Source organism: Telopea speciosissima, chromosome 2 (genome assembly GCF_018873765.1).
Source record: "Telopea speciosissima isolate NSW1024214 ecotype Mountain lineage chromosome 2, Tspe_v1, whole genome shotgun sequence".
NCBI classification, from domain to species: domain Eukaryota; kingdom Viridiplantae; phylum Streptophyta; class Magnoliopsida; order Proteales; family Proteaceae; genus Telopea; species Telopea speciosissima.
Window position 1 is genome coordinate 61804942 of NC_057917.1, and position 26928 is coordinate 61831869.

The 26928-nt window shown below is 38.7% G+C and overlaps 1 protein-coding gene and 1 long non-coding RNA gene across 2 annotated transcripts in view; one reads left to right on the plus strand and one right to left on the minus strand.

The window, feature by feature from the left end:
* LOC122650120 (15-cis-phytoene desaturase, chloroplastic/chromoplastic) overlaps positions 1 to 10767 on the minus strand; it is a 53498-nt gene extending 42731 nt beyond the window's left edge. Inside the window, exons 1-2 of the mRNA XM_043843433.1 lie at positions 10546 to 10767; positions 10316 to 10448 (exon numbers count right to left, since the gene is read on the minus strand). Of these exons, the coding sequence (XP_043699368.1) occupies positions 10316 to 10448; positions 10546 to 10767 (355 nt within the window). The remainder of the gene's footprint in view (positions 1 to 10315; positions 10449 to 10545) is intronic.
* Positions 10730 to 24960, plus strand: LOC122650122. The gene is made up of 3 exons (XR_006331383.1): positions 10730 to 10813; positions 24038 to 24040; positions 24947 to 24960. It is a non-coding gene; the product is annotated as an uncharacterized LOC122650122 (long non-coding RNA).
* Positions 24961 to 26928: the final 1968 nt, after the last annotated feature.

Below are 26928 nucleotides of genomic sequence, written 5' to 3' on the forward strand. Positions count from 1 at the left end.
AGATTGTGGGGAATGCAAGGGCGAAGAAATATAAAGATCTCTATAACAATCTGAACACCAAGGAAGGGGAAAAAGGCTATCTATAAGATAGCTAGAATGAGGGAAAGGATGAGTAGAGATTTCGATCATGTTAGACGCATTAAAAGTGAGGTGGTACATTCCTAGTAAGGGATGAGGACATCAAGGAGAGATGGAATGGTTATTTCTACAGCCTACTTAATGAAACCAATCCAAGTTTAGCGGACCAGAAGAAGGTACTACACATCAAGTTACCTGTCGGATGTATATACGTAAAATTAGGGTTTCTAAAGTAAAAGAAGCACTAAGAAAGATTAAATTAGCCAAGGCTCTAGGTCTAGATGGGGTCCAATAGAAATGAAGAGCTTAGGAATTTGTGGCTTATCTTGGTTAACTAAACTGTTTAATAAGACTATGTGCACTGCGAGAATGCTAGACGAATGGAGGAGAAGCATCGTGGTCCCAATTTACAAAAATAAAGGTGATGCCCAAAGTTGCAACAGCTATAGAGGCGTAAAACTAATGAGTCATACTATGAAATTATGGGAGAGGGTTATTGAAACACACCTGAGAAAAGAGACCACTATTTCGGATAACCAATTTGGTTTTATGCCAGGAAGATCCACAACATAAGCTATCTACCTACTGAGGAGACTCATGGAAAGATTTAGAGAGAGTAAGAAAGATCTCCATATGGTCTTTATTGGCCTAGAAAAAGCTTATGACAGAGTTCCTAGAGATCTCATCTGGCATGTGCTAGGGAGGATCAATATTTCAAGTAAATATGTGAACACAATTAAAGATATGTGTGATGGCGTGGTGACTAGTTTAAGAACTATGGGGGGTCAAGGTATTGAATTTCCAATTACAGTTGGGTTACATCAAGGATTAATTTTAAGCCCTTATCTGTTGACACTTATAATGGATGAGTTAACCAGAGACATCCAAGATGAGGTTTCTTGGAGCATGCACTTTGTTGATGACATTGTTTTGGTGGATGAGACAAAAGCTGGATTAATGCCAAACTAGAGTTATGGAGATCAACCTTGGAATCAAAATGTTTTAAGATAAGTAGAATGAAGACAGAGTATATGTTATGTAACTTTAGCAACTCTGGAACGGATAATGAGGGGGTGAAAGTTGATGAGATGAAGATTTTGCAAAGTGACCATTTAGTTAGATTCTAGGTTTAGGAAATAAGAAGGGAGAAGAAAGAAGGTAGAGGAGGAAGAAGATAGCAAGAGAAGAGAGAAGAGAATATTAGGCTATAATCGATTGTGTTGGAGAGGCTTCTCCATACACCATATATTCATTCAATCATAACTAATATAGAATTACATCCACCTCCCTAGGGAGGTATAAAGGAAATAAAGAAGAAAAACAGAATTACATAATAAGGCAACTAGTAATAGAACTAGTTCCTAAACTACCCCTAGTACATGACTTCTAACACTCCCCCTCAAGCTAGAGAATATATATAATGCATTCCCAGCTTGCTTAGGAAAGAGCTAAACTGAGGAGAGCCAAGAGCTTTGGTGAAAATATCTGCCAGCTGATCACCAGTCTTCACAAAAGGAGTACAAATATAGCCAGAGTCTATCTTTTCCTTGATAAAATGTCTATCAACCTCAATGTGCTTAGTCCGGTCATGTTGAACGTGGTTGTGAGCAATACTGATGGCAGCCTTGTTGTCACAGTACAGCCTCATGGGTCCTTCAGTGTCAAATCCCAGTTCCTGAACCAGTCTTTTCAGCCAGATGAGCTCACACACTCCATGTGCCATAGCTCTAAATTCTGCCTCGGCACTAGATCTGGCCACAACATGCTGTTTCTTACTCCTCCATGTGACTAAGTTACCTCCCACAAAGGTACAATAGCCGGAGGTAGATCTCCTGTCTGTAATGGAACCAGCCCAATCGGCATCTGTGAAACCTTCCACTCTCAAGTGATTGTGCCTTGCATACAACAGTCCTTTCCTTGGAGAGGACTTCAAATACCTCAGAATGCGATACACAGCATCCAAATGGCCATTCTTGGGAGCATGCATAAATTGGCTGACAACTCCCACTGCATAAGAGATATCTGGCCGAGTCATAGAGAGATAGATAAGCTTCCCCACTAGCCTTTGATACCAAGGTTCGAGAACTCGCGAGATCTCGCCGAGTTTCTTGGTTTTTCAAATCTCGAGTCGAGATCACATGCGCATTCTAAAAGTGCATTTTCTCGGCGAGATCTCGGTTTGACATAGGAAAATGCCCATCTAGGTCCTTTACATGAGTGCCAGATCTCGAGATCTTGCTAGAAATTCTTAGTATACAGACACCTATCTATGCCAGGAATCTATGCCAGGAACCAAGACAGACACTTATTTATGCCTAATATCATTTACTTAAGATATTATTCATAAATAAGAAAATACCCCCCATTTGAATCCAACAAAAATAGTTAAAAAATCAAATTCCAAAAGGAAAAAAAGTCAACCCCCCAGTTCAAGAACAAAAACTGGATTTTTGGTGGTAGGTGCAATTTTCAACTTTCTAATGCTGGGGTTTTTCTCAAATCTAAAAATTCCATAAATCTTATTATGGTAAAACATTGCTAAAAACCAAAAGTGCGGTAAAATATTCATTTGTTTTGATGTCCAAAAATTATTTCCATTGAGCGATTTTGAAACATTAGCAGACACGAATTAAGTTAACCGGTACATAACTCTTTCAATATAAATAAGATTTTAGCAATCTTGGACTTATTGGAAAGCTTTCAAAACAAAGCTTTCCAACAAGTCCAAGATTGTTAAAATCTGATTTATATTGAAAGAGTTATGTACCGGTCAAACTTAACTCGGTGTGCACGAATGCTGTCAAAATCCAGTTGCGTTAGAAAGTTTGAAAATTGCAACTACCGCCGAAAATCCAGTTTTTTTTCTTGAACTGGGGGGTTGACTTTTTTTCTTTTTGGAATTTGGTTTTTTAACTATTTTTATTGGATTCAAATAGGGGGGTATTTGCTTATTTATGAATAATATCTTAAGTAAATGCAATATCATTTACTTAAATGATATTAGGCATAAAATAAGTGTGTTTGTCCTGTGTCTGTCCTGGTTTCTAGCATAAGTAAGTGTCTGTCTCCTTTCCTACTAACTGAAACTCCTATTTGGACTTAGTTTTTGCAAAATCTGATAGTGCCATTATGTTTAAATGGCCTAAAATAGGCTGAATACCAAGTTTCAGACCCAAACTAGGTCTAAAACCCACCGAGATGAGGCTTCGAGTTGAGAAAAAAAAAAGTGCAACAACTCGGCGAGATCTCGACTTGACTCGACTCAGTTTTTCAAGGGTCCGAGTTGGCACCGAGACCTGAGTTTTCGAACCTTGTTTGATACTTTCCCGCATCAACAAGAGAAGGACCACAGTCCTCTCCTAGTTTGTGATTCTGCTCAATAGGAGAGTTTGCTGGTTTGCAGCCTAACATTCCTGTCTCTGTCAATAGGTCAAGAATAAACCTCCTCTGACATATGTTGATTCCTTTCTTGGTCCTTGATACTTCTATTCCTAAGAAGTACTTCAAGGGACCCAGATCTTTGATCTCAAATTGCTGTGCCAAGTAGCTCTTCAATCTACCTATCTCAGCTGTATCATCTCTTGTGACCACGATATCATCAACATAGACAATGAGAGCTGTGATAGTACCATTACTCCGCTTGGTAAAGAGAGCATGATCAACTTGGCTCAGGAGTATCCATTCTTGAGAATAGTCGTGCGCTCAAGCCATGCCTTTGGTATTGTTTGAGACCATATAGGACTTTCTTAAGGAGGCACACTTTCCCTTTAAGGCATCTTGAAGCCTGTGGAGTGTGCATGTACACTTCCTCTTCCAAATCACCATGACGGAAGGCATTCTTCACATCCAACTGATATAAAGGCCAATCTTTATTCGCAACCAAGGATAAAAGAACTCTTATTGAATTATGCTTGGCCACAGGGGCAAATGTCTCCTGGTAGTCAATTCCATAGACTTGACTGTACCCCTTGGCCACCAACCTTGCTTTGTATCTCTCAATACTGCCATCAAATTTATACTTGATTGTATAGACCCATCTGCATCCAACTGGGACACGTCCCTTGGGGAGGTCAACAAGTTGCCAAGTACCATTCTTCTCAAGTGCCATCATCTCCTCAGACATGGCTTGTCTCCACTTTGGGTCAGACATAGCATCAATGACATTCTTGGGAATGGAAGCAGTTGAGAGTAGTAATAAAGGCAAGGCCTGTAGGAGAAATTGCATCATAGGAAACAAACTGGGATATAGGATTAGTACAAGTTCTTTTCCCTTTCCTAATAGCAATAGGAAGGTCCAAATAAGATGGAGGAGAAGAAATGTCACTTGATTGAGGAGGATGAATCTCAGGATGTGGATCTGGATCTGAAGAGGACTCTTGGTAGATCATCTTTCTTGTATTATGCAAGCTTTCACCTTTTTTGTATGTAAGGTGGTAATCCTTCTCTACCTTATCTTTACCAGAACCACTTTCAACAACCAAATCTGTATTCCCCCCTGATCAACCTCAACCACATCTACAGTCCTGTGTTTCCCAATATCAACCATAAAATCAAGCATAAAAGGGGATGTAGGTAGAGGAGAAAGAAAGAAGTCATCAATAGCCTGTTCACTCCCACAATTCTCCCCCTAAAGAGGATGCTGAGAAGGGACAAAGAAAGGGATAGACTCAAGAAAGGTAACATCCTTGGAAATGATACATCGGCGGGAAGAAGGATGATAACACTTGTACCCCTTGGTAGTAGAAGAGTACCCAAGGAAGAGACACTTTAGAGCTTTGGGGTCAACTTTAGTGCGAGCAGATTTGTTAACATGCACATAACAAACACAGCCAAAGACTCTAGGTGGAGGAGAAAAAGCAGAGGCCTTGGGAGATAAGATGTCCAAGGGAGATTTGAAATTAAGAAGCTTGGTAGGCATACGATTGATGAAAAAGGAGGCAGTGAGAAGAGCTGTGGACCAGAAGGTCTTAGGGACATGCATGCCAAACAATAGGCTACGGGTGACCTCCAGTAGATGGCGATTTTTCCTCTCAGTAACCCAATTTTGTTGGGGCGTGTCAACACATGCTAGCTGATGGATAATGCCATGAGTAGTAAAGAAGGTTTGAAGGCCACCAAACATGTACTCTCCCCCTTTATCAGATCGCACAATTTTGATGCGGGTCTCAAATTGAGTAAGGATCATTTGGTAAAAATTCTAAAAGGCATCACAAACATCACTCTTATGCTTCAAAAGTACAGTCCATGTAGCACGGGAAAAATCATCAACAAAGGACACAAAGTAACGAAAGCTAAATAAAGAAGTAGTAGGGGAAGGATCCCAAACATCAGTATGCACAATATGAAAAGGAGCAACAGTTCTATTACCATGATAAGGATATGAAGACCGACAATGGTTGGCAAACATACATGGTTCACATTGAAAAACATGAGAAGAGGCAATAGATGAAAATAAGTGAGGCAATTGTTTCCTCATTACTACAAAAGATGGATGGCCAAGACGGCGATGCCATAACATAACAGAATCCACAGAACTACTATCATTTCGACCACACACATAGGAATGAACTGTGGGCAAAAACGGATAAAAAAAGTAGAGGCCTTGCTCCTCACGTCCACTACCAATAATCCTCTTCGTCACCAAATCCTGAAAAAGACAGTGAGAAGGAAAAAAAGTGACACAACAGTTAAGAGATTTAGTCAAATGACTCACTGATAAAAGATTCAGTGTAAGGTTAGGGACATGAAGAACAGAAGAGAGGGAAATAGATGATGTCACAGGGATATTACCCTTACCAGATACGGAGGAAAGGGAGCCATCAGCTACCCTAACCCTGTCCTTACCAGAGCAAATGGTATAGGAATCATAATAATGAGACGTACCAGTCATGTGGTCCATGGCACCTGAGTCAATGACCCAAGACCGGGTAGCGAATGAAGCCGAGGTGGAGACCGCAAAGCCGAGGATGATGAGGATCCAGCCATACTAGATGTAGAAGATGTGCTCAATTGTGACACAACCCTGCGAACCACTGCATCCATAAAGGTGGAGTCATCCTGTGGGGCATCAGCATCAGTCGCCGCTGCGGAATGAGCTCGAGCTCCCCCTCTACGGCCACCACGACCACACATACTAGGAGGACGACCATGGAGAGACCAACACCTATCCTTGGTGTGTCCAGTGCGTCTACAATGATCACATTTAAATCTGTCTCGCCCAACTCCACTGGCACCAACTGTCTCCACAATACTAGCTTCCTCACGGTTAGGCCCTGGGCCTCTACCACCTCCACGGGTGTCTCGAACAGAACTAGAATTGAGGGCTTGCTGGTGGTGGTCCCATAGTAAGTCGCCTGGTCTCTTCACTCTGTAAGTAACTACAGACTTCACTAAGAGAGGGAAGGGGAGACCGGCCTAACAACTGGAGTCTAACTGGCTCATAGTCAAAGTTCAGACCACCTAACAAAGAGAAGACACGCTCTTTTTCAAGAGTCAGATACACCTTGGCTTCATCCTCTGGGTTGGTTAAATGAAGGTCTCTGTAGTGATCATACTATTCCACAAGACTAAGGAACGCACTGTAGTACTCAGAAATACTGCTGTCACCCTGTTTCAATGAGTGGATTCTTTGATGGAGCTGATAGACCTTAGCAGTGTCACCTACTCTGTCAAAGGCCACAAAGACACTATCCCAAATAGCTTTGGCAGTTTCCTTCCTTATAAACCTTCTCCCAATCTCGGGCTTCATGGAGAAAATCAACCATGTCATAACTGTAGAATTTTCAGTCTCCCATTTATCAAAAGTAGGTGAACCAACTGTGGGAGCCTTGATAGAACCTGTGATATATCCAAGTTTTCCCTTACTCTTAAGGGAAAGTCTCACAGAATGTCACCAATATAGGTAATTAGTACCATCAAGTTTCACAAAAGAAATCTGTTGATGAGTACTCTCATAAGCCAACTGAGGGACAACAGTGGGTGGCTGTGAATCAACAGTACCAAGCACAGATGTATCCGAATCATTCATTATGGATACCAACAATAAACAAGATCACCAAAGGCAAGTGGGGAGTACACACTCAACCCAAACAAGCAAGAAGTCCAATAAGCGCCTAGGATAGCACATCTGAAGCAGTCCTAGCAAGAAATTTCTAAGAGGACTTAAATCAAGCACTTCTTGTGCATAACAACAACAGATCAAAGGGCAGTCTCTAAGAAGAGGCCTCACAAAGGCTTGCAAGGTGTAGTAATAACTTCAAACAAGTAAAAAAGCCTCACAAAAGCTATGCATACACATCCTCAACCAAGGAGCATCAAACGCAGCTCGAAGCAAGAAAAAGAAGTAAACACTCGGTTTACCCGGCAGAACAAAGGATCCCACACAAGGAGCAAAACTGCTCATATAGCTTCTTCAATCAGCAAGGAGATCATATCCACTCTCATAAGTGTCCTGGGCGATACAAATGGGCCAAACCAAGACACAAAAGGAATCCGAGAATGGCACAGACTGCAACCTCGAACGAGATCGGCGGAACTTGGGGCAGCAGCTGTGGAAGATCCAAATCTCCAAAGAAGCTTCAAAAGGTCTCAAGTAGATCCTTCAATGATCAAAAGAGGCTAGAATGAGCCTATTCCATATTCTTTAAGCAAAGCTGTACACAGAAATCTCCTCTTTGGAATCCTTAGACACAAAGGATTTCAAAGAGAAGAGAAAGAATGAAATCAGGGACTGAACACGACTCTCAAACCTTGAGCCTGCTCTGATCATAGTACTAAAACTCGCGAAATTTCGGTCGAGATATCGAATATTTCGAGTATCTCGACCTGTCCGAAACGAAACGCAAGTCCGATATGAAAAAATGCAATATTTCGAATATTTTGGAAATTTCGATGAAATTTCGATCATTTCATTTCGGAAATTTTGAAAATCTCGGTCATTTTTGGCATTTTACACCCACAGAAAAATACCTAGTCGAAATTTCAGTATCTCGAAAATTTCGGTCAGACCGAAACACCGAAACGAAACGAGATTTAGTACCATGGCTCTGATACCAAGTTAGATTCTAGGTTTAGGAAATAAGAAGGGAGAAGAAAGAAGTTGAAGGAGGAAGAAGATAGCAAGAGAAGAGAGAAGAGAATATTAGGCTGTAATCGATTGTGTTGGAGAGGCTTCTCCATACACCATATATTCATTCAATCATAACTAATAGAGAATTACATCCACCTCCCTAGGAAGGTATAAGGGAAATAAAGAAGAAAAACAGAATTACAGAATAAGGCAACTAGTAATAGAACTAGTTCCTAAACTACCCCTATTACATGACTTCTAACACATTTTAGGTATCGAGGATCTATCATCAGTAAAGAAGGTGATATAGATGATGATGTCTCACAGAGGATTAAAGTATGATGGATGAAGTGGAGAAGTGCATCCGGAGTGTTATGTGATTGACGGATTCCTTTAAAGCTTAAAGGAAAGTTTTATAGGACAGTCATAAGACGGGCTATGATGTATGGCGCAAAGTGTTGGGCAATTAAGAAGCGTCATATAGATAAGTTAAGTGTAGCAGAGATGAGGATGTTGAGATGGATCAGTGGCAAAACCAAGAAGGATAAAATAAGGAATGGTCATATTAGAGCTGGTTTGGGAGTAGCCCCAATTCAAGATAAGCTACGAGAAAGTCATCTGAGGTGGCATGGCCATGTTCAATGGAGGCCTTCGGATACACCAGTTCAGAGGAGTGACTTGATTTAGATTGAAGGTACTAAAAGAGCTAGGGGCAGGCCTAAAATAACCCTAGGAGAAGTGGTAAGGAAAGACATGCATAGTTTAGGTCTTGTTTCAAGTATGACATCAAATAGAGCTGATTGGAGGGCAAGGATCCAAGTAGCCGACCCCAGTTAGTTTGTATAAGATTGATTTGTTGTTGTTGTTGTGTTCCTTTCCTTTTACTCTCATTATTAATATTCAAAAATCAAACACTTTGGACCCAAGAAAATAACTTTTACCTCTGCAAATGCCCCTTAGCCTTTACAGCCCCTCTACTTTGGAATAGTTTAGCACTTATGCATCATATGCCATATTGCTGCAAAGAATAATATGCCATAAGTCTAGTGGTCCCCTTGTCGCCTAAGTGCTTAGGCACACCTCCACCGCCTTGGGTTGCCTTGTCGCCTTGACAACTATGCCAACTTGAGGGGGAGTGTTAAATGTTAATATAGCAGGGGTGTTCTTGTCATATCTTATCTGTTAGGGTGTTATGTGTCATATGAGTTTGTTACTTCAGTAATAAGGATATACTTGTAATTTCATTGCATTTTTAGTTATAAATACATCTTATTACTACCGATTGGAGGTTAACTCATTCTCTCAAATCGGTAGCACTTTTTTTATTCTTCTTCTTCTCTCGGTTCTCTCTTTTCTTCTTCTTGTTGTTATTGTTGGTTGTTCTAGATCTGAAACTGTCACACTATGTTTCTGTCTCAGCTTCTAACCTGCCCAGCAGGCCAGCATATATACTTTCTGGATACTAGTAAACCTGTAAGTGTAGCCGTAAGATGATGATAATAATAATATTACAATAATTATTAGTAATAATTAAGAAAAAAAATTGGATCACTATCTTAAAACAGTAAACTTTTGTTAAATGTGACTGTAAAACTTTTAAAAATCTTCCAAAATGCTTTTTAATATTAAAAGCATAAAATACCTAAGTATGGAATAAAAGAATTTTGCATAAAAATGAAAAAATGTAATTTTTGTATGTAAATATATGCCAAATAATCAAAAATTATGAAGTAGGTCATACATTTATATAGTAATATAATATGATTATCACTAACTTCCATCCCATCCATCATCTGACCTTGGGCTTTATTGATCTGAACCCAATCTTAGGGTCTTTGATCTTCTGGCCAGGAACTTTTGCAGTGCAGCCACACCATAGATTCATTCTTTTGCAACAGACCACTTCAATATATCTAAAATTGTCACTTGACTGAGTTGTGGTTTGACTGTGAGTCGTCTAGCATCATTTGTTTGATTTATTTCCTTCATCTCATATCCTAAAACCCCAAACGGAAAACTAAAACTTTCCTAGTTCTTTTACACTCTATTCTCTTGTCAGTATGTCATTTCTATTACTAAAATAATTAGGAGTCTGGGAGTTCTCCTACAACACCTAGCTTTGAAGAAAAAATAAAATCATAAATTAAGAATCAAAGAAGAAAAATTTACCTGCACCAGCAATAACAACTTGCAATGGTTTACTTGGACGAGGAGAACTACGAAAAGATGAAGATAAGTAGGCAGCTTCTAAAAAATTAACAGTACTTTCAAGTTCCGGTCTTGGATAGTCCATGCAATTAACCTGCATAACAAAGACAAATTAGGGATTTAATTGTTCCATTGATGGTCTAATTAGAATCCCACAACTAAATTGATCTATATATATAGCAATAGTATACCTGCAAACAGCCAGCATCCTTCCTGGGCCTTGTTACAATGGCAAGTGAATTTGAAAATTTCAAGTGATGACCCATGAAACCACTGCCTCCAGATGCTAGTGAAGAGTTACATTGCAAACTTATAGGGAAAACAGATCTTTGGGTGGAATATGAGCTCCCTAGGTATCTCATATTAGTTTGGCCACTCAAATTCACAGCAGAAACATAACCTGTTACCATCATTTTCAGCAATTCCAATCTCTCACGTTAACTGTCATTAACTCCTACAGTGATGAAACTGCACATTAAGCACAATAATAAGGAAACCTAGAGTCCGATCTATGCTAATGCTGCAGAATCACCACCCAAATAAAAGTTTGGATATACAAGCAAACTAAATTCAGTTAGTTCAATAAAACATGCAAGCAAACTGACAGATTTTCCATTTTTCATAATTGGGAGATGCCATATTTGCAGACAGCTAAAACCGATCAAGGCAAGGACACACCACAAGGGGTTAAAGTGACCAGCTCCAAAGTTCAACTCGAGTAATTTTGATAAGAAAGTATAGGATTTTCAGGGGGAAAAAATCCTATATAGAGAAGTTACTCCAGTTAGATTGTATCCCCGAACTGGTTAAGGTCCTGAAATCTTTACATACCGATGCCCAACAAAATAAGTTTCTTTGCTTTACAAACAACCCTGTAAGATGTCTTAAAGTAATTATTTAAAGCTTCCACATTCCCATCTAGCCAAATGCTCCCAAAGCCAAAGCTAGGCAAAGGGACCATAATCGATGCTTCCATTGACGTAGACCTGCTCCAGCCCCTTAGTAATTCCTTGATCTCGAGTGGCACTATCCAAGACACAGAGAATTTAAAACCTCACATAATAGGCAAAAGGGCAAATCTACCAGAGTTTCGCTTAGAGTCTTGTATCAGCACCATGAACGATGAAACTTTGGGGTATAAGATAGATAATATTTAGAACACAGTCCTTGTTAGCTGCCCAAGCAAAGTACTAATTAGAATTTGTAACGTGACCCATTCTCCCATTTTCTGTGCAAAGCCGAAAAATTAACTTCCAATCGCTCATAAAATCTACAGGTAATAGAAATTCACAAACCGAAACCTCAAAAGGTCCAGCTTCAGGACATAGTTGATTAAAAAAGAGAGATCTTCAGTTTTGAATTATCCCGTAACAGATAGGAGGAAGGATGTTTTACAAGATTACAGGGGAGACAGGATGAAAATTTAAGTACTTCCAAAACAGAATTCTGAGCAAAATTAACTTCAAATGCACACTGTCATGTAATTTAGAATTTAGAAAAGGAAGGATAATCAAACCTTCGAAACCCACAACTGCAGCTTTACCTCAAACCACGTCAATTGTCACTTTAAAACTCAAGTGTGCAGAACAAGAAAGCAACGTAAAACAGAACGAAAAGAAGCCACACAAACTATGGTTACAGAGAGAGCAGAGAGAACTTGTATTCCTCACCTTCGGTTGGAGATGGAGAATTTCATTACGTTCCCTTCTCCCGAGCCGAAGAAAAAACGAGAGAGAGAACTCACTAGTGGCTTAACCACCCATTGCTTTGCTCCGCATGCATGTCGGATCCAGATCCTCTACTTCGAAGGCCTTGGCAGCCATCGTGCTGCCACGCTCCCATTGTGTGCCACGTGTATATATGCACATCTAACGGTTCTTTGAGAAAATTTCAAATTTTAAAATCTTCACTTAATTATCTCCACAACAAACTCCAACCGATCCGGTTTATCAAATCAAACCAAACCTAAACCAAATGGGTTTAGAAAACCCTAAGAGAGGAACCGTTAGATGAGAGAAACCGTATCCTCATCTTCTTCCTCTCCTCTCCTCACCCTGCCGCTGCGATTCCTCTCCTCTCTCTCTCTCTCTCAAAAGTGCCTATAGTCCCAAGGTCAACGCCCTCTGTAAGTTTCACTTGGTTCTCTCTCGCACTTCCAATCTATTGATTATTTAAATAGGTAAAAATGCTTTCTCACCGGCTATGTATGTTCTCTGTTCTGAGGTTTTATAAAAGTTTGATTTATCAATCAAACGATTTTGATGCGATGGGTATTTGATGTTCTTGGGTTCTTTGGGGCTCTTGAGCATTGTACTTACATGGTATTTTGAATCTGAAATACATAAGTTGTACTGGTTCTTAGTTCTGGGTTTATTTTTGCAAATCCAGCTTTGAACTTGGTTGCATGAGCCTATTCTTGACTTCTGAATCTATTATTATTCAACTGTTGGGCTGAAAATGCATTAACGATCATTACCTACTGCCCCTACAAATTTGGTTAGGCTTAAACTTGTTCAAGGTAATGGGCCCAAGCTGATTATTAAATAATAAGAATTTCTTTAAACAAGGATTAGTTTTTGCTATTACTCACAAAATTACTAATTGTGTTAAGAGTAAATTACAAGAAAATTTGTATATTTAAGCAGAGAACTTCATACAAAAAGTGGGAATCAGTTGATTGATAAATGTTCTTGGCTTCTTGATGAACTCTAGAATATTTAAAAATGTATTCAGAGAAAAGTCATACAAAAAGTGGTTCTCCATAGATGAACACTTACTTGAGATACACAATAGAAGTTGGGTTTGGCATAGGGAACTGATGGCTTTGAACAGGAACAAGGGATACTTAAGAATTTAGATGATCTAACAAAACTGCAAGCACAAACTTACCTATTTGCAGTCTTGGTTGCAGCCTTGGTTCTCACGGTAGTGACACTTGTATAGGATTAGGATAAGGGGTGTGGAGAGGAGAGGAATCGCAGTTTGGATCTTGTACAAGATCCAAACTGGGCCAAAACCCTGGAACTTGCAGACGCAGGGAGAGGAGAGGAATCGCAGCGGTAGGGTGAGGAGAGGAGAGGAGAGGAAGAACATGAGGATACGGTTTCTCTCATCTAACGGTTCCTCTCTTAGGTTTTTTTAAAACCCATTTGGTTTAGGTTTGGTTTGATTTGATAAACCGGATCGATTGGGGTTTATTGTGGAGATAATTAAGTGAAGATTTTAATTTTGAAATTTTCTCAAAAAACCGTTAGATGTGCATATATACACGTGGCACACAATGGGAGCATGGCAGCGCAATGGCTGCCAAAGCCTTCGAAGTAGAGGATCTGGATCCATGGATGTCCCGCATATTGATTAATAAAAGCTATCCGATTTCTAGAAAAAATAATAATAAAAAGAATGAGCGAGAGAGACCGAAACTCCGAAGGGAATGAAAAGCGACAACAACTAAGGATGTAAACGGATTAGTTGGGTAGTGACATTATCATGTTTGTATCCAATTATATTCAGATAGATTTCGATAATATCTTGTGGATGAATTTGGATACTATCCTATCCATTGACATCTTTACCATTTTGTTGAGGAGGATTAGGGTTGAAACTTGAGAGTTATGCCCTTAGTCTTTGATTTTCTTAAGTCTTCTACTTTTGATTTTACCTTATATTTATTTTAATAGATATGTGGTTCCATGTATCACAATGTATAAAACAATACACATAAACTAATAAAAAATATAGAAAAAAATCATATTATTTTAACTTATAAAATTATAAAAATAAAAAAACTTAATCTGATAGACGGACACAAAGATATATTTCAGACATTTTATTATCGTCGGATTGCTAAATGAATCGAATAATAATCGATCGGATAGGAGAATTTTCATATTCGTATCCGATTAGTTTTCAAACGGATTCGAATCTCTTAAACAGATACAAATGCAGATTGATATGGATTTTCAAATATCCGTTGACATCCTTAACAACAACAAAGGCTAGTGTTGCATCTAATCTAGGTGGTTTGGTCACTCACGATGCTATTTGGCTTTTGGACACATGGATCTAGGAGGGTCAAGGGGATCGGGCCCCTCTACGGCTCGGGGCACATAGTTCCTGCTCGACACCCTGGCCTTGGTGCCATTTTGGCGCGGAGGATCAAACTGGACATGAGGATTTTAAAATTAAGAAATCATCCTCTCTATCGCATGTGCATCATGGTCAGTTGTGCCTCATTTATCCACGTCGTTCAAATGGCAGCTCAATCACTTGTCGAGCTCTGGTGTCGCTTCGGACGAGGTGCAATGCACCCTCGAGCAGTACAGAAGCCCAATCTGGTTTGGGGCATCCGGATTTGTAAAATAGGAGATAAAAAATAGGGAAAACTACATGATTAGCTAGTTTTGGGTTTCCTTTTACAAAACTATACATTCATAGTTTGGGTTTACAAAACTAACCAAAACAGTGATTCTACCAACCTATGTATGTATCTGGACCTTTATACCCTTCCCTACAACCCAGCCATCACCGCCACTTCTTCTTCTTCCCCGCCTTCACAAACTCCCACAAGCTCCGTTGCCAACAAACCCCTATTAGTGCAGCGGACAGCTTGCCTTTACATGACCGGAGTCTTTGATACAATCTTGGCATCATCATCGTTTTTGCCGGTAAGGAATGCTGAAGCCCGATATCGGATAAAGTTGGGTAGAACAATCGTCATTTTCGTTTTCCCCTCTCGGCCACTCTCTTTGCATTTCTGTGTCTCTTAAAATACTATTTTTTTTTTAACTTCCTTTTCTCCCACTTGCCGCTTAAATACCAGTCTAATTCCTCTTCTCTCTAATCGCTAACAAGAGAACACAAGCCCAGAGAAATTAATGCTTCCTGAAGCGGTTTAATGTTGGTGTAATAAATGAAGAGGGATGAAAGCGGCTCTGTAATCATAAACAAAAGTTCATTAAGTGTGTGTTGTACTTGACTGGAAGAAATAACAGAAAAAAATTCAGATCTGGTCATTCAAAGATAAGCCGCACTTACACCCATTCAAGACTAATCCTGGCCTCTATTCAAAATTCTTCTGTTGGAGGGAGAGAGAGAGGACAAAACCAGCATTAGTGATTTACCATAAGCTAAGGAGCAAGAGGCACCAATTATTGAGCATTGAAGAAAAATCTGGGCGTTTCAATTTTGATTCTTACCAAATTTGTAAAGAAAGTTACAGCTCCCTTGGAACCTCTCTCTCCCTATCCTCTCTTCGATACCAAAACACGGGCTCCCCCTCCACCCACCATCGTCTCTCACTGTTACTCTCCATCCACCCTTTACTTCACCTCTCCATACTCCTTAATATACCCCTCTTTCTCCATCCACCCCTCATTTGATTTCTCCATATTCTTCAAAACTAAAACAGAGGCTTTGCCTTCACCGACCATCCTTTCTCTCTCTTTAAATCTGCATCCACCAAATCCTCTATACAAAAAAGCAGGGACACCGTCCAACCCACCCCTTCATTTATTCACACTTTTTTCGCAGCGGAAGAATTCCAGAAGCTATTAGTGAGGAGACACAGCCTGAAAGGTTCGAACATACGTCCGGGCAAGCAAGTGGATGGGGTGGCGGAATGAGGCGATGGGGCAAGTGGTGGATGATGGCAGGGGTGGGTTCCAGGGCAGCGGGGTTACAGGGGTGTACAGGGGGTCACCCAGGTGATCTTCGAAAAGGTACTTGCAGAGAAGTGAAAACAGGGGCAAGGAGTGGATAGTGGAGTAACAGGTCGGAGTTGCACGACGATGGGGTTCGGAAAAGGGAGAATAGGTGTGGGGAGTGCTTGTAGAGAAGGGAAAATAGGGCAAGGAGAGTTGGATTCAACAGGGGTGGGACAGGTGGAGAAGAAGGTGGAGGAAGAAGACAACGGGGAAGGGAAGGTGAAAGGGTAAAATCATCCATAACTATATTATCAATACGGTTTTGATCAGTTCTGTAAACTCAAACTTTTTGGACAATTTTGTAAACTCAAACTATGAATGTATAGTTTTGTAAAAGTAAACCCAAAAGTGGCTAATCAAGTAATTTTCTCTAAAAAATACAAGATAAAGTTTTATTGGTGTTCTCTATGGAGGAGCGTGGCCCCTGCACATACAGGGACAATGAGAACTCACGTTGGCATAATGTGCCACATAAAATGATGATTGACAAATCTAACTGTAAAATAGGAAGGGAATGGTCTAGATCGCTTATATGTCAATTTCCACAACTAGATTCAGTAATCAACCGCTCATGTAAGGTCATCTTTTGGGTGTAATCTGGGCTCAAAACCCTGGTTCAGGGTCACTTATAGGCCCACGCCGCCCACCCAAGTGTAAAACAGCTCAAACAATAAAGGTTGTAGTTCCGTAATTAACCATATCTTTTAAGGGACTATTTGGTAACCAAATAGGAAAAGGATGCACAAGAAATTTATATTTATTGAACATGGGTAAATTAGGAAGGACAACTATGCATAAAGGAGGAAGAGATGGGTAATTTTGGAATAAAAGGAGTGGTAACGCAAACATCAAGAAACATGAAAACAAAATAGAGCAAAGATGACACACAAAATTAACGTGGTTCACACGCTAATTTGATGTGCTACATCTACAAGTAAAACTGAAGATGATTCATTACGTAATGGAAGAAGAGTACAGTGGAGATCTCTTAAGAATTCCAATAATTGCGGCAATAACTCTCCTAAAAACCCTAATTAACTCGGAAACACACACACACCAAAATCTCACTTGTTTCACTTGCTTACACACCAAGACGATAAAACATATAAATACTCCTCCAACATGGGCTCCGGCCCAGCCCTTTGCTACCATCATAGGCCTTGGAAAAAATCTTATTTGGATCACCACCAAAAATGTCGGCGAGCCATTATTTAGTCTGGTGATGTTTACAAGTCTAGTTCTTCTGCTCACATGATTACGGTCCTTATATGGTGATCCACCGTCCATGGGGTACAAGATCCACTTCTAACATGCGACCCCACACCCCATGAACGGTGAATCTCTATGTAGGGACCGTCCCTACATAGAGAACTGATCTCAACTCATCTTTTTCCTTAACCCACGATTGAACACCCAGGCAGGTCGAACTATTCCCACAGAGAAAACTCTCATACTATTTTTTAGATGAAGGTAGTTAACCCTGAAATCTATGGAATAAAACCAACAATCTGGTTCAAACAATTTGAACCAAATAAAAAAGGAATGCTACCACCGTCTGAAACAGAGTAAGAAAACAGTAAAATAGCAAATAAGGAAAAAGGAAAGAAAGAAGAATAAAAAGTACAACAACGACAACAATTAAAGAAGAGAAGAAATGGATCGTACTGAGAGAAAATGGAAAAGGAGGTGAGAAGAGAAACTCCAACTCAAAGTTGAAGTACTAGTGAGAACTAAAACAAATTCAAACAAGGAAAGTATGTAGTAACTTCTACGTTCTTACCAAAAGAAAACCACATAAAATAAAAGAGAATAGGGAAATTTATGAAACACCACCTGAAAATGGGTCGAAACTCAGATCACCTCCTGAAATTTGAAAATACTCAGATCACCCCCTCTACACTAACGATGTTAGTCTACTGTTAGTTATTGGCGTAAAAAGACTATTTTACCCTTGTATTAAATCATTATAATCAAATTTACAATACTACCCTTCCCTTCATCTTCAACCAAAATACCAACTTTCACCCATTTCTTCCTCCTCTCCCCGTAATCCTCACTTTGCAACTCCGACCTCACCATTGCAATTTCGTCGGAGTTTTCTGCAACTCGGGGGATTCGTAATAAGCATTGAACTGGGTAACAAAAATTTGGTTGACGTTCTTCCCGTCGATTTGCTTTAGCAACTTCAATCCTTGCAAAAAGTGGATCTCAAATCGAAATTCGAAAATGGAACCATTGTAGATGGTTTGAGGAATTGCAACAATTTTGTCAAAAATCACAAGAATGTCGTCTCTGAGTTTGATCAACTAGAGCAAAAATCAGTTTTTCGGAGAGATACCGTCGATTATCGAACCTCAGAATCTCAAATAGATCAAATAGATCAAGAAATTCCAAGAATGATAGAGAATCATACCTGGAATCGGACAAATTTGCAGAAATTTCGATTGATCTCAGTGATCGTTCTCTTCGATTGTTAAATAACAAAGAAAAAAAAAAAAAAATTGCAGAAACCAAGGATTTAAGTCTAGGTCCGTATCGTATCGTCTCGGCCGATACGTCTCCGTATCGGTCGTGGTCGATACGACATAAAGCCGAGACGTATCTTTTTTTTAAAATGTAAATGTCTCGATCGATCGAGAGCGTATCGACCGAGACGTACCGATACGATACGATCGATACGTATCGATACAGTCGAGAGTTTTAAAAAAAGATTATTTTATTATATTTAAAAAACGATATGTATCGAGACGTATCGAATCGTCTCAATATGTATCGATATGTATCGACCGATACATACCGATACATATCGAGGCAACTCGATACGTCTCGATACGTATCGTTAACTTAAAAAACACATGGCCATTTCATTGTTTTCACCTAAAACTCGATTTCTAGCAGTCCTGGCGCAAAAAAGGTCTTCCCAGCTTTGAGAAACCCTTCCAAAAACACATTTAAACTTGCTTTTTGGGTAAGATTTCTTGAGGGCTTTCAATTCTTTGCCAAAAACGAACTTAGAGGAGCTGAAATCACATCATTTGGTGGATCTAACAGCCTACATTCGAATTCAAAAGCTGTTCTTGAAGGGTTAGGTAAGTTTTTTGAAAAAAACTTGAATCTTTTGCTTTAATCTTTGATTATTGGTATTTTTTTGGTATGAATCAAAGAGAATATGTTAAACAAACATAGAAATTGCATTCTTTGTATGCATTTACAAAGATTTGGTTTCAAATCCATGTTTCTTTGACCATTTTTACCCAAAACCGAAAATTCCTTCTTTAAAATGATTTTTTTTTTTTTTTCTTCTTAACTTTAAAACAAATGGTAATGTTTATAAGATATGGAGTACATTATGTATAGATGTATGACATCCCAAGAAGATTATACATTTACCCTAAAATCTATATATATTTTTTTTTGGGGGGTATTTTCTGAATTTATAAAATACTTAAAAAAATGTAAAAAATCTGATTTTTCCATCTATACTCTTTCATTATAGTTTGATAAAATGTATAATTGGCTGAAATAGAATCAAAGACTTAGATTCATATATGTAGTACATTATGTCATTTTTTTTAATTATTTAAAAAATTAAATAATGTGTAACTAGTTGTAGAAAATATAAAAATGTTTAAATATTATTTATGGCAACTTTGCTAGGTAGTAAATAAAAGAAGATGATGCAATGCATGACATGCATCATAATGTGTGTCTATACTTGTATAAATAATAAATTATTGATGTGTGGATTTGAATATTGTTTAATATATATCTTATATAGTTATCTACTTTTGTTTGGTATTTAAGACGATGCCGCGACAACAAGACATTGGGTGGTCTTATTGTACCAAAATAAACAATAATAGATTGCATACACAGTGCAACTTCTGTGACACCCAACATCTTGGAGGTGGGGTAACTCGACAAAAAAAGCACATGGCAGGAGGATATGGAAATGTTTCCAAGTGTACACAGTGCCCTGTAGAGTTAAGCAGGGCAATGCAAAAACACCTTAGAGATTCCAAAAAAAAATCCAAGCAAGCACATGATGATGTTGATGCATTGGTGAAAAATTTGATGGAAGATTTTGAAGATTATGAAGGATCGGATATGGAAGCAGAGGAGGACCCAGAGTTGGCATTGGCGATGAAACAATCAAGACATGAAGCAAAAGAGCAACAATGCAGAGCTGAGCAATTGATTAGAAGTCAATCAGCTCGACCCAGCCAGGGCCCTGTAGATATTGGTGTTGGCTCCTCTTGTCGTCCATCTCATAAGTAAGGGTAAGCGATCTGTTGGCCTTAGTAGAGCAACCAATGTGAAGGGGATGTTTGACCGGTTTACAAAGAGTGGTAAGGGTAAGAGAAAGAAGAGCCCAGATATCAGAGACATGGATCCTAATGTCTATAGAGCAAGGGATGCTAGCCAACAGAGGATTGAAGAAAGCTTTCAACCCAAAACACTTAGTAAAAGGATAGGCAGAGCAATCTCCAGATGGTTCCACAGTTTTATGATTCCACCACATAAGGCCAAAGATCCCCACTTCAAGGCCATGGTAAAGGAGATTCAGCGGTGTGGGAAAAATGTTAAGCCACCCACACCTCATGAGATTGCTAGGCCTTACTTGGATGATATTGTCCAAGAGGTGCATGAGTATGTAGAGAGGTTCAAGGAGAAGTGGTCACTATATGGAGTGACCATTATGTGTGATGGATGGAGTGGACCAACAAGATTATCCATCATCAATTTTCTTATCTACTGTGATGGAAGGACGATCTTCCACAAGTCGGTCAATGCATCTAGTGAAATCAAAGATGCCAACTACTTGTACAAGTTAATGGATGAAATTGTGGAGGACATAGGAGAAGAAAATGTTGTCCAAGTAGTAACTGACAATGCAACAAATTTCAAGAAAGCTGATCAGTTGCTTATGTTAAAGAGGCAACATTTATTTTGGACACCATGTGCAGCTCATTGCATAGATTTGATGTTTAAGGACATAGGAGAATTGCTCAAGGTCTAAAAGTTGGTTGGTAATGCAAGGAAAATCACCAACTTTATTTACAACCATAATTGGGTTTTGGCATTGATGAGGAGTTATACACAAGGGGATTTAGTGAGGCCTGCAACAACAAGATTTGCAACAAATTACATTGCAATTGATAGCCTATTTTCCGAAAGCATGGGCTGCTACAGATGTTCACCTCTACTGAGTGGTTGACTAGCAATTATGCAAGGTCTGAAATTGGGAGATTTGTTCAAGATCTTGTCACCTCCGCAAAGTTTTGGGCTGCAATGGGCCGACTTTATAATGTTATGATGCTACTCTTTTATCTGCTTCGAGAGGTTGATGGGGATAAAGAGCATACCATGGGTAAGATAGTAGAGGCCATGGGATGTGTGAAGAGAAAAATACATGAGAATAACCCAACATCAAACAAGAAGTATTTGAAGATTATATTCGATCAATGGAAAAATATGTTGGTTCAAGATGTTCATTGGGCAGGTAATCTTATAAGTATATGACTTTGGTTTCATTTTAAACACTTAGTAGTTAGTAAGTTACTATTTATTTATTTATTATTAGAATTTCTAGGTTTCTAACCATCCATTACAAACCATGTGCAACATATTATTTGAATCCGGATATCCAATACTCCAATGATATAGGGTGTAGACCGGATCTATTGCGTGCCCTAAGGAATGTTGTGAACAGAATGGAGCCAGATGTAGCAAAGGCCACATTTGCCATGGATGAGGTTAGAACTAAATTAGTTGTATAAATGATTGAAACCAAGAATAGAGTGATTGGTGGAAGTGGAACTAATATATATATTTTTTTAATACCTTTCTAGGCTAAGTATTTTCGGGAGGCCACTCGTGGTTTTGCTGATAGAATGGCTATCCATGCTAGGAGCACACAACGCCCAGATAAGTTAGGTTTACCTAATTTATTATATCATTTAAAATTTGTTTTAAGGTTTTGTCTTTTAATATTTCATTTATTATTGTGCAGCTGATTGGTGGCTCAATTATGGGGGTACTAGTGCTCCATACTTAACCCGAATTGCAATTCGAGTATTATCCCTGACGGCATCCTCTAGTGGCTGCGAACGTAACTTGAGTACATTCGGGTTGATACACACCAAACCCCGGAATCGTCTCAGTTATTCAAAGTTGGAGAAGCTAGTGTATGTCCATTACAACATGAAGCTAAAGCTTAAATATTTAGAGCTGGAAAGAGAAGGAGATGATGTAGATGTCAACCCAATCGACATCAACCACCTACTTGACGATGAAGATCCAGTTAGAGCATGGATAGAAGATACCGATAAGGTATGGGTGATGGATCAATTAAGTGAGGATCGCGAGACAACCAAACCTGATCCGTGATAGAGAGCATCATTCAACAGATGGATGAAGATGCAACACCACCATCACAAGATCCTTGTCCTAATGTTGAAGAAAATGAAAGTAGCTCAAGAAGGTTTAGTCGGAGGACGAGGTCAGGTCATCCGTATGGAGGAACTCAACAACATGTTGATGATGAGGATGAAGACGACGATGGTGATGGTGATGGTGATGGTGGTGGTGGTTCTGCTTGCTGCTGCCGCTGCCGCTATGATGATGATGATGATGATGATGATGATGATGACGATGATGATGATGGTAGTGGTGGTGGTGGTGGTGGCCATGAGGCTTCACAACATCGTGCTGGGGTTCAGTTCACATGTGAGGCAGGATACACACATACTACCCAAGATATGGATCATGGTGCTGAGCCTGCTGGCCATAAGACTTACTCGCGAAATCCGCATAAGGGCAAGTCTGCCAAGCGCTCCCACAATCCATATGATAGTGATGTGCTTATGAGTGGCATGGAGTCACTTAGCATTAGTTCTGATTATGCTGGTGCTTCATCAGGCCATGGGCATTATGCATCAGGTTCTTCTTCAGGCTATGGACATGGGGTTTTCGTAGGGTATGGAAGTTATGGATACAGAGATAATCAAGCACAAGCACAACCTAGTGTTGTCGTGACATTAGCCACTCCAGAGCAGTACACACGATTCTACTATGAGTGGGAGAGTCACTACCATCAGTATTTTGATTGGGCTCAGTATTGTGTTTATGTTCGGACAGTACACAACATCATCCTAGTCGCTCCTATTGTTAAAGACCCTTACAGACATGACTTTGATCCACCCCGACATTCTTCATGGCAATAGAGTGACTCTACATGTAAAGAATTTCATCTTTTAATCTTTTATAACAATTTCAAAGTACTGCACTTGTCTGGTTATTGATTATTCACAATTCTTAGTATATATGCATGATATATGACACAAATTGCTTGTTTATATTGTTTTTTGTGTCCAAAAGTGTATTTTGATCATTTTCATGCGTTTCTGCACCGATCGATACGTATCTCCGATACGATACAATACGTCTCTTAAAATCGCCTGACCGATACGATACCCGATACCGAGACTTAAATCCTTGGCAGAAACAAATCTAAGATTAGATCCGGCGTACGCCGTTTTGCTCTTTGTAATTTCACATCTGAAATTTTTTTGAAACAGTATACCGGATTTGGATCCGGCGTACACCGTTTCCCTTTTTATTCATTTTAATGTGAAGACATTGACAGAAACGATATACTGGATCCAAATTCGGTATACCGAATGGTCTGTCTCAGTAAATTTTCACCTTTTTATATGTTCCATTGAACCTATGCTTATGACTTGCATACATGGGAAGGGTTTTCAATGGAATCATGCATCTCATTACATTACATGTAATAATGAACTTAAAACCCAATAATTAAATTAGAACTTAAAAACCCAATGTTCCATTGATCATTACAGTCAAGTTTTTAACTTAAAACACAATATTCATTACATTTTCTTGGATTCCATTAACTTAATTCGCATCGTAAAAAAAAAAAAAGGGTAAAACATTCATAAGAGCGTGAGTCAAGGCAGTCTCGGCAACCCATTTTTCAAATTCCTTGTCTTTCTTCAGTCTGGCGAAGTTTACTTTTGGAGTTGCAGGTTTTTTGGGAAGAGAGTGAAGAACGAAGAAGATAACATTAGAATTTGGGGGGTTTTTCTCAACAAGGGTAATATTGTAACTTTACATTACACAAGGGTAGTTTAGGGTTTTAAAAATTATTTAAATGGCTGACTTCATCGTTTAATGGTGGACCACTAACGGTAGGGTTGAATTTGAGTATTGGGCTCTATTCCAGGTGGTGATCTGAGTATTTTCAAATTTCAGGGGTCATCCGAGTTTCGACCCATTTTTAGGGGGTGTTTCGTAAATTTCCCAAGAAAATATCACATATGGGATTTTCTTATTAACACCTCCCAAGGTGTCAAATAGTTTTATCTTACTTTTTTGCTTTTTAGTATAACACAACTTTTTTCAATAAGGATAAAAATTATCAGTTCACATATATGTTCGAAAAATGTATTTGACAATGACACATTTTGATAAAAAAAATAATAATAAGTCACTTTCAAATTATTTATGAAAAGCCCTTTTGTACACCTAACTTAAAATCCTTTTGAAAATAAGACAAGACTAAGGTACCAAGTTCTAAATACACCTATAGATCGAGGTGTTATTTATGTAGACGGAATACAGATGTATTGTCCTACCGGTGGAGATGTGGCCATACTAAAAATTTTAATAATACATAGAAAGGAAACCGAGGTTGCTTGTGTAGCTTGACAAGTGCAAGGCTTCCATGAAATCCTAGCCCTTCTAGTATCAGTTCTTCCCACCATGTAGCTTTTTGTTACCGTCAAGACGTCCACAGCCAACCACTTGAGGTTTTCAAAAACCTAACTCTCGAACCTCACACACACGCATATACCAGGAAGAGGGAGAGATGGAAAAAATGAAAATTGAATGGGGATTCATTCTCTTAGGAAAACAAAAGTCACAATTGCAATTACCCAGAGACCTTTTCTTGCCTATATGCAATCCCCACAATTCACTTAAAACTTTTTTCAGAATATTTTGTGATTTGGCATACCATATTAGAGCCAATCATCATCAATCTCCCCTAAATCATATCTTTAATTGTATCTCATACAACTAAAGATATGATTCAGTTGCTACTGGCATAAAGTGTAGAGAAAATTTCTACCAAAAAATAAAAGGTGTAGAGAAAATATTCTTGTCACATCATCTCTCAAATCTTGATGTGAGATCTCATCCCTCGTCAAGATCCTCATCTAATGGATACAATCTAGAAGACTAGAATAATAAACGTGCAACATAAATGAATTGAACCAATAGGGAAGGGGTATGATTCCTTTGGGAATTTGGGATCCACCCAACTTGCCACTTGTAAGGTTAATGTTGCATTCTCTAATGTGGTATTTACCAACACGTACACACCCAAGCAAATGTAACAATAAAAATCCAATTTAAGTATATAATCAATTACTGACATTCTCTTTCTTTGATGTACTCTCAATTAAGGCAATGAATTCCATGTTGGACATTTCTTTCGAATACGGCCAAATACTATGAATTTAGTACACCAATATATAGTTAATGAGACATCAATCATTGGTGCACCAAAACTCATACTGCGTAATTGCATCAATAAGGATCCCTCAGGTCAAGGGACCGACTGTAAACTACATATGATAATTTCGTTTCAATTCAATTGACAGTAATACACATGTGTTATCATATGATCCGATTCGATGTACACAATGTATATACACTTGCCTTTGTCCCCTGGAATCTTCATTCCTAGATACATAGGGTAACAACTATACACATGGGATGTCCAATCCCCTCTCAAATCATGAATACTTTCGGTTAAAATCTAAGGACTACGAGGCCCGTTATTAAACCATGCAAATTAATTATATATTGACCATATGAATATGGATTTGAAGGATACATTTCCAACAATTTAGACAATCTCATTACATATAGGGAGTGTCGGTATGACATATCTATTAAGAACTTGAAACCTTTTAATTGCCCTTTGTCTTATTCTTAAAAGTTTTGTTAAGTTAAGGGTATAAAAGGATTTTGAAAAATAATTTTTGAAAGTGACATATCATTATATCATTATCAAAATGTGTCATTGTCGAAACTTGTGTGTATTTCAATAGTTTCCCCAAACGACGATGGGTAGGTAAATTGAGACTCTTTAAATAGATGAGTGACCCATTAGATAGATAAGTTTTGGTATTGATGCTTGATGCAACCCAATTTCGTAAGTTTCTTTCTATTATAGTTATAAATTTAGTCAAGAAATAAAATTACCATAAGAGATGGATGAATTTATACTGATTTCTTTTGAGACAACCCAGAAAGTACAAAGATAATCAGAAATCACAGGTAATATATCTACTGTTAAAGAGTTACATATTTAGATTACGACTACAAACCTGTTTTTACATAGAATTTACACAACCACCAGTACAAATGTTCATATATCTTCTATCTAAAGCTATACATTAGTAATATTTACATCATCCCAAAGAAAAATTAATTTTTCAAACATTGAAAGAACTAAGTTCCAAAGCACTACATAGACAAAACCATACACGGGAGCAAAAGTAATAATATGGACCATTGCAATGCACCGACTATTATTAGATTTATTGAGATTCAAGCCTGTTGTTAGTATCTGATGCAACAATAGATTGTCTCCTCTAAATGTTAATAAATCATAAATTGAGTGGAAGGCTCATTCTACCCTGAGCTTGCATGCTCTCTGACTGCTTGAAGATTTGTTGCAACTCTGAAGCTGCTTGCTTTTTTCTACTCCTGTTGCAATAGCCAGCATAACTAGAAACATGAATAACTATTTAGTCAGACACATGATCCTTGTGC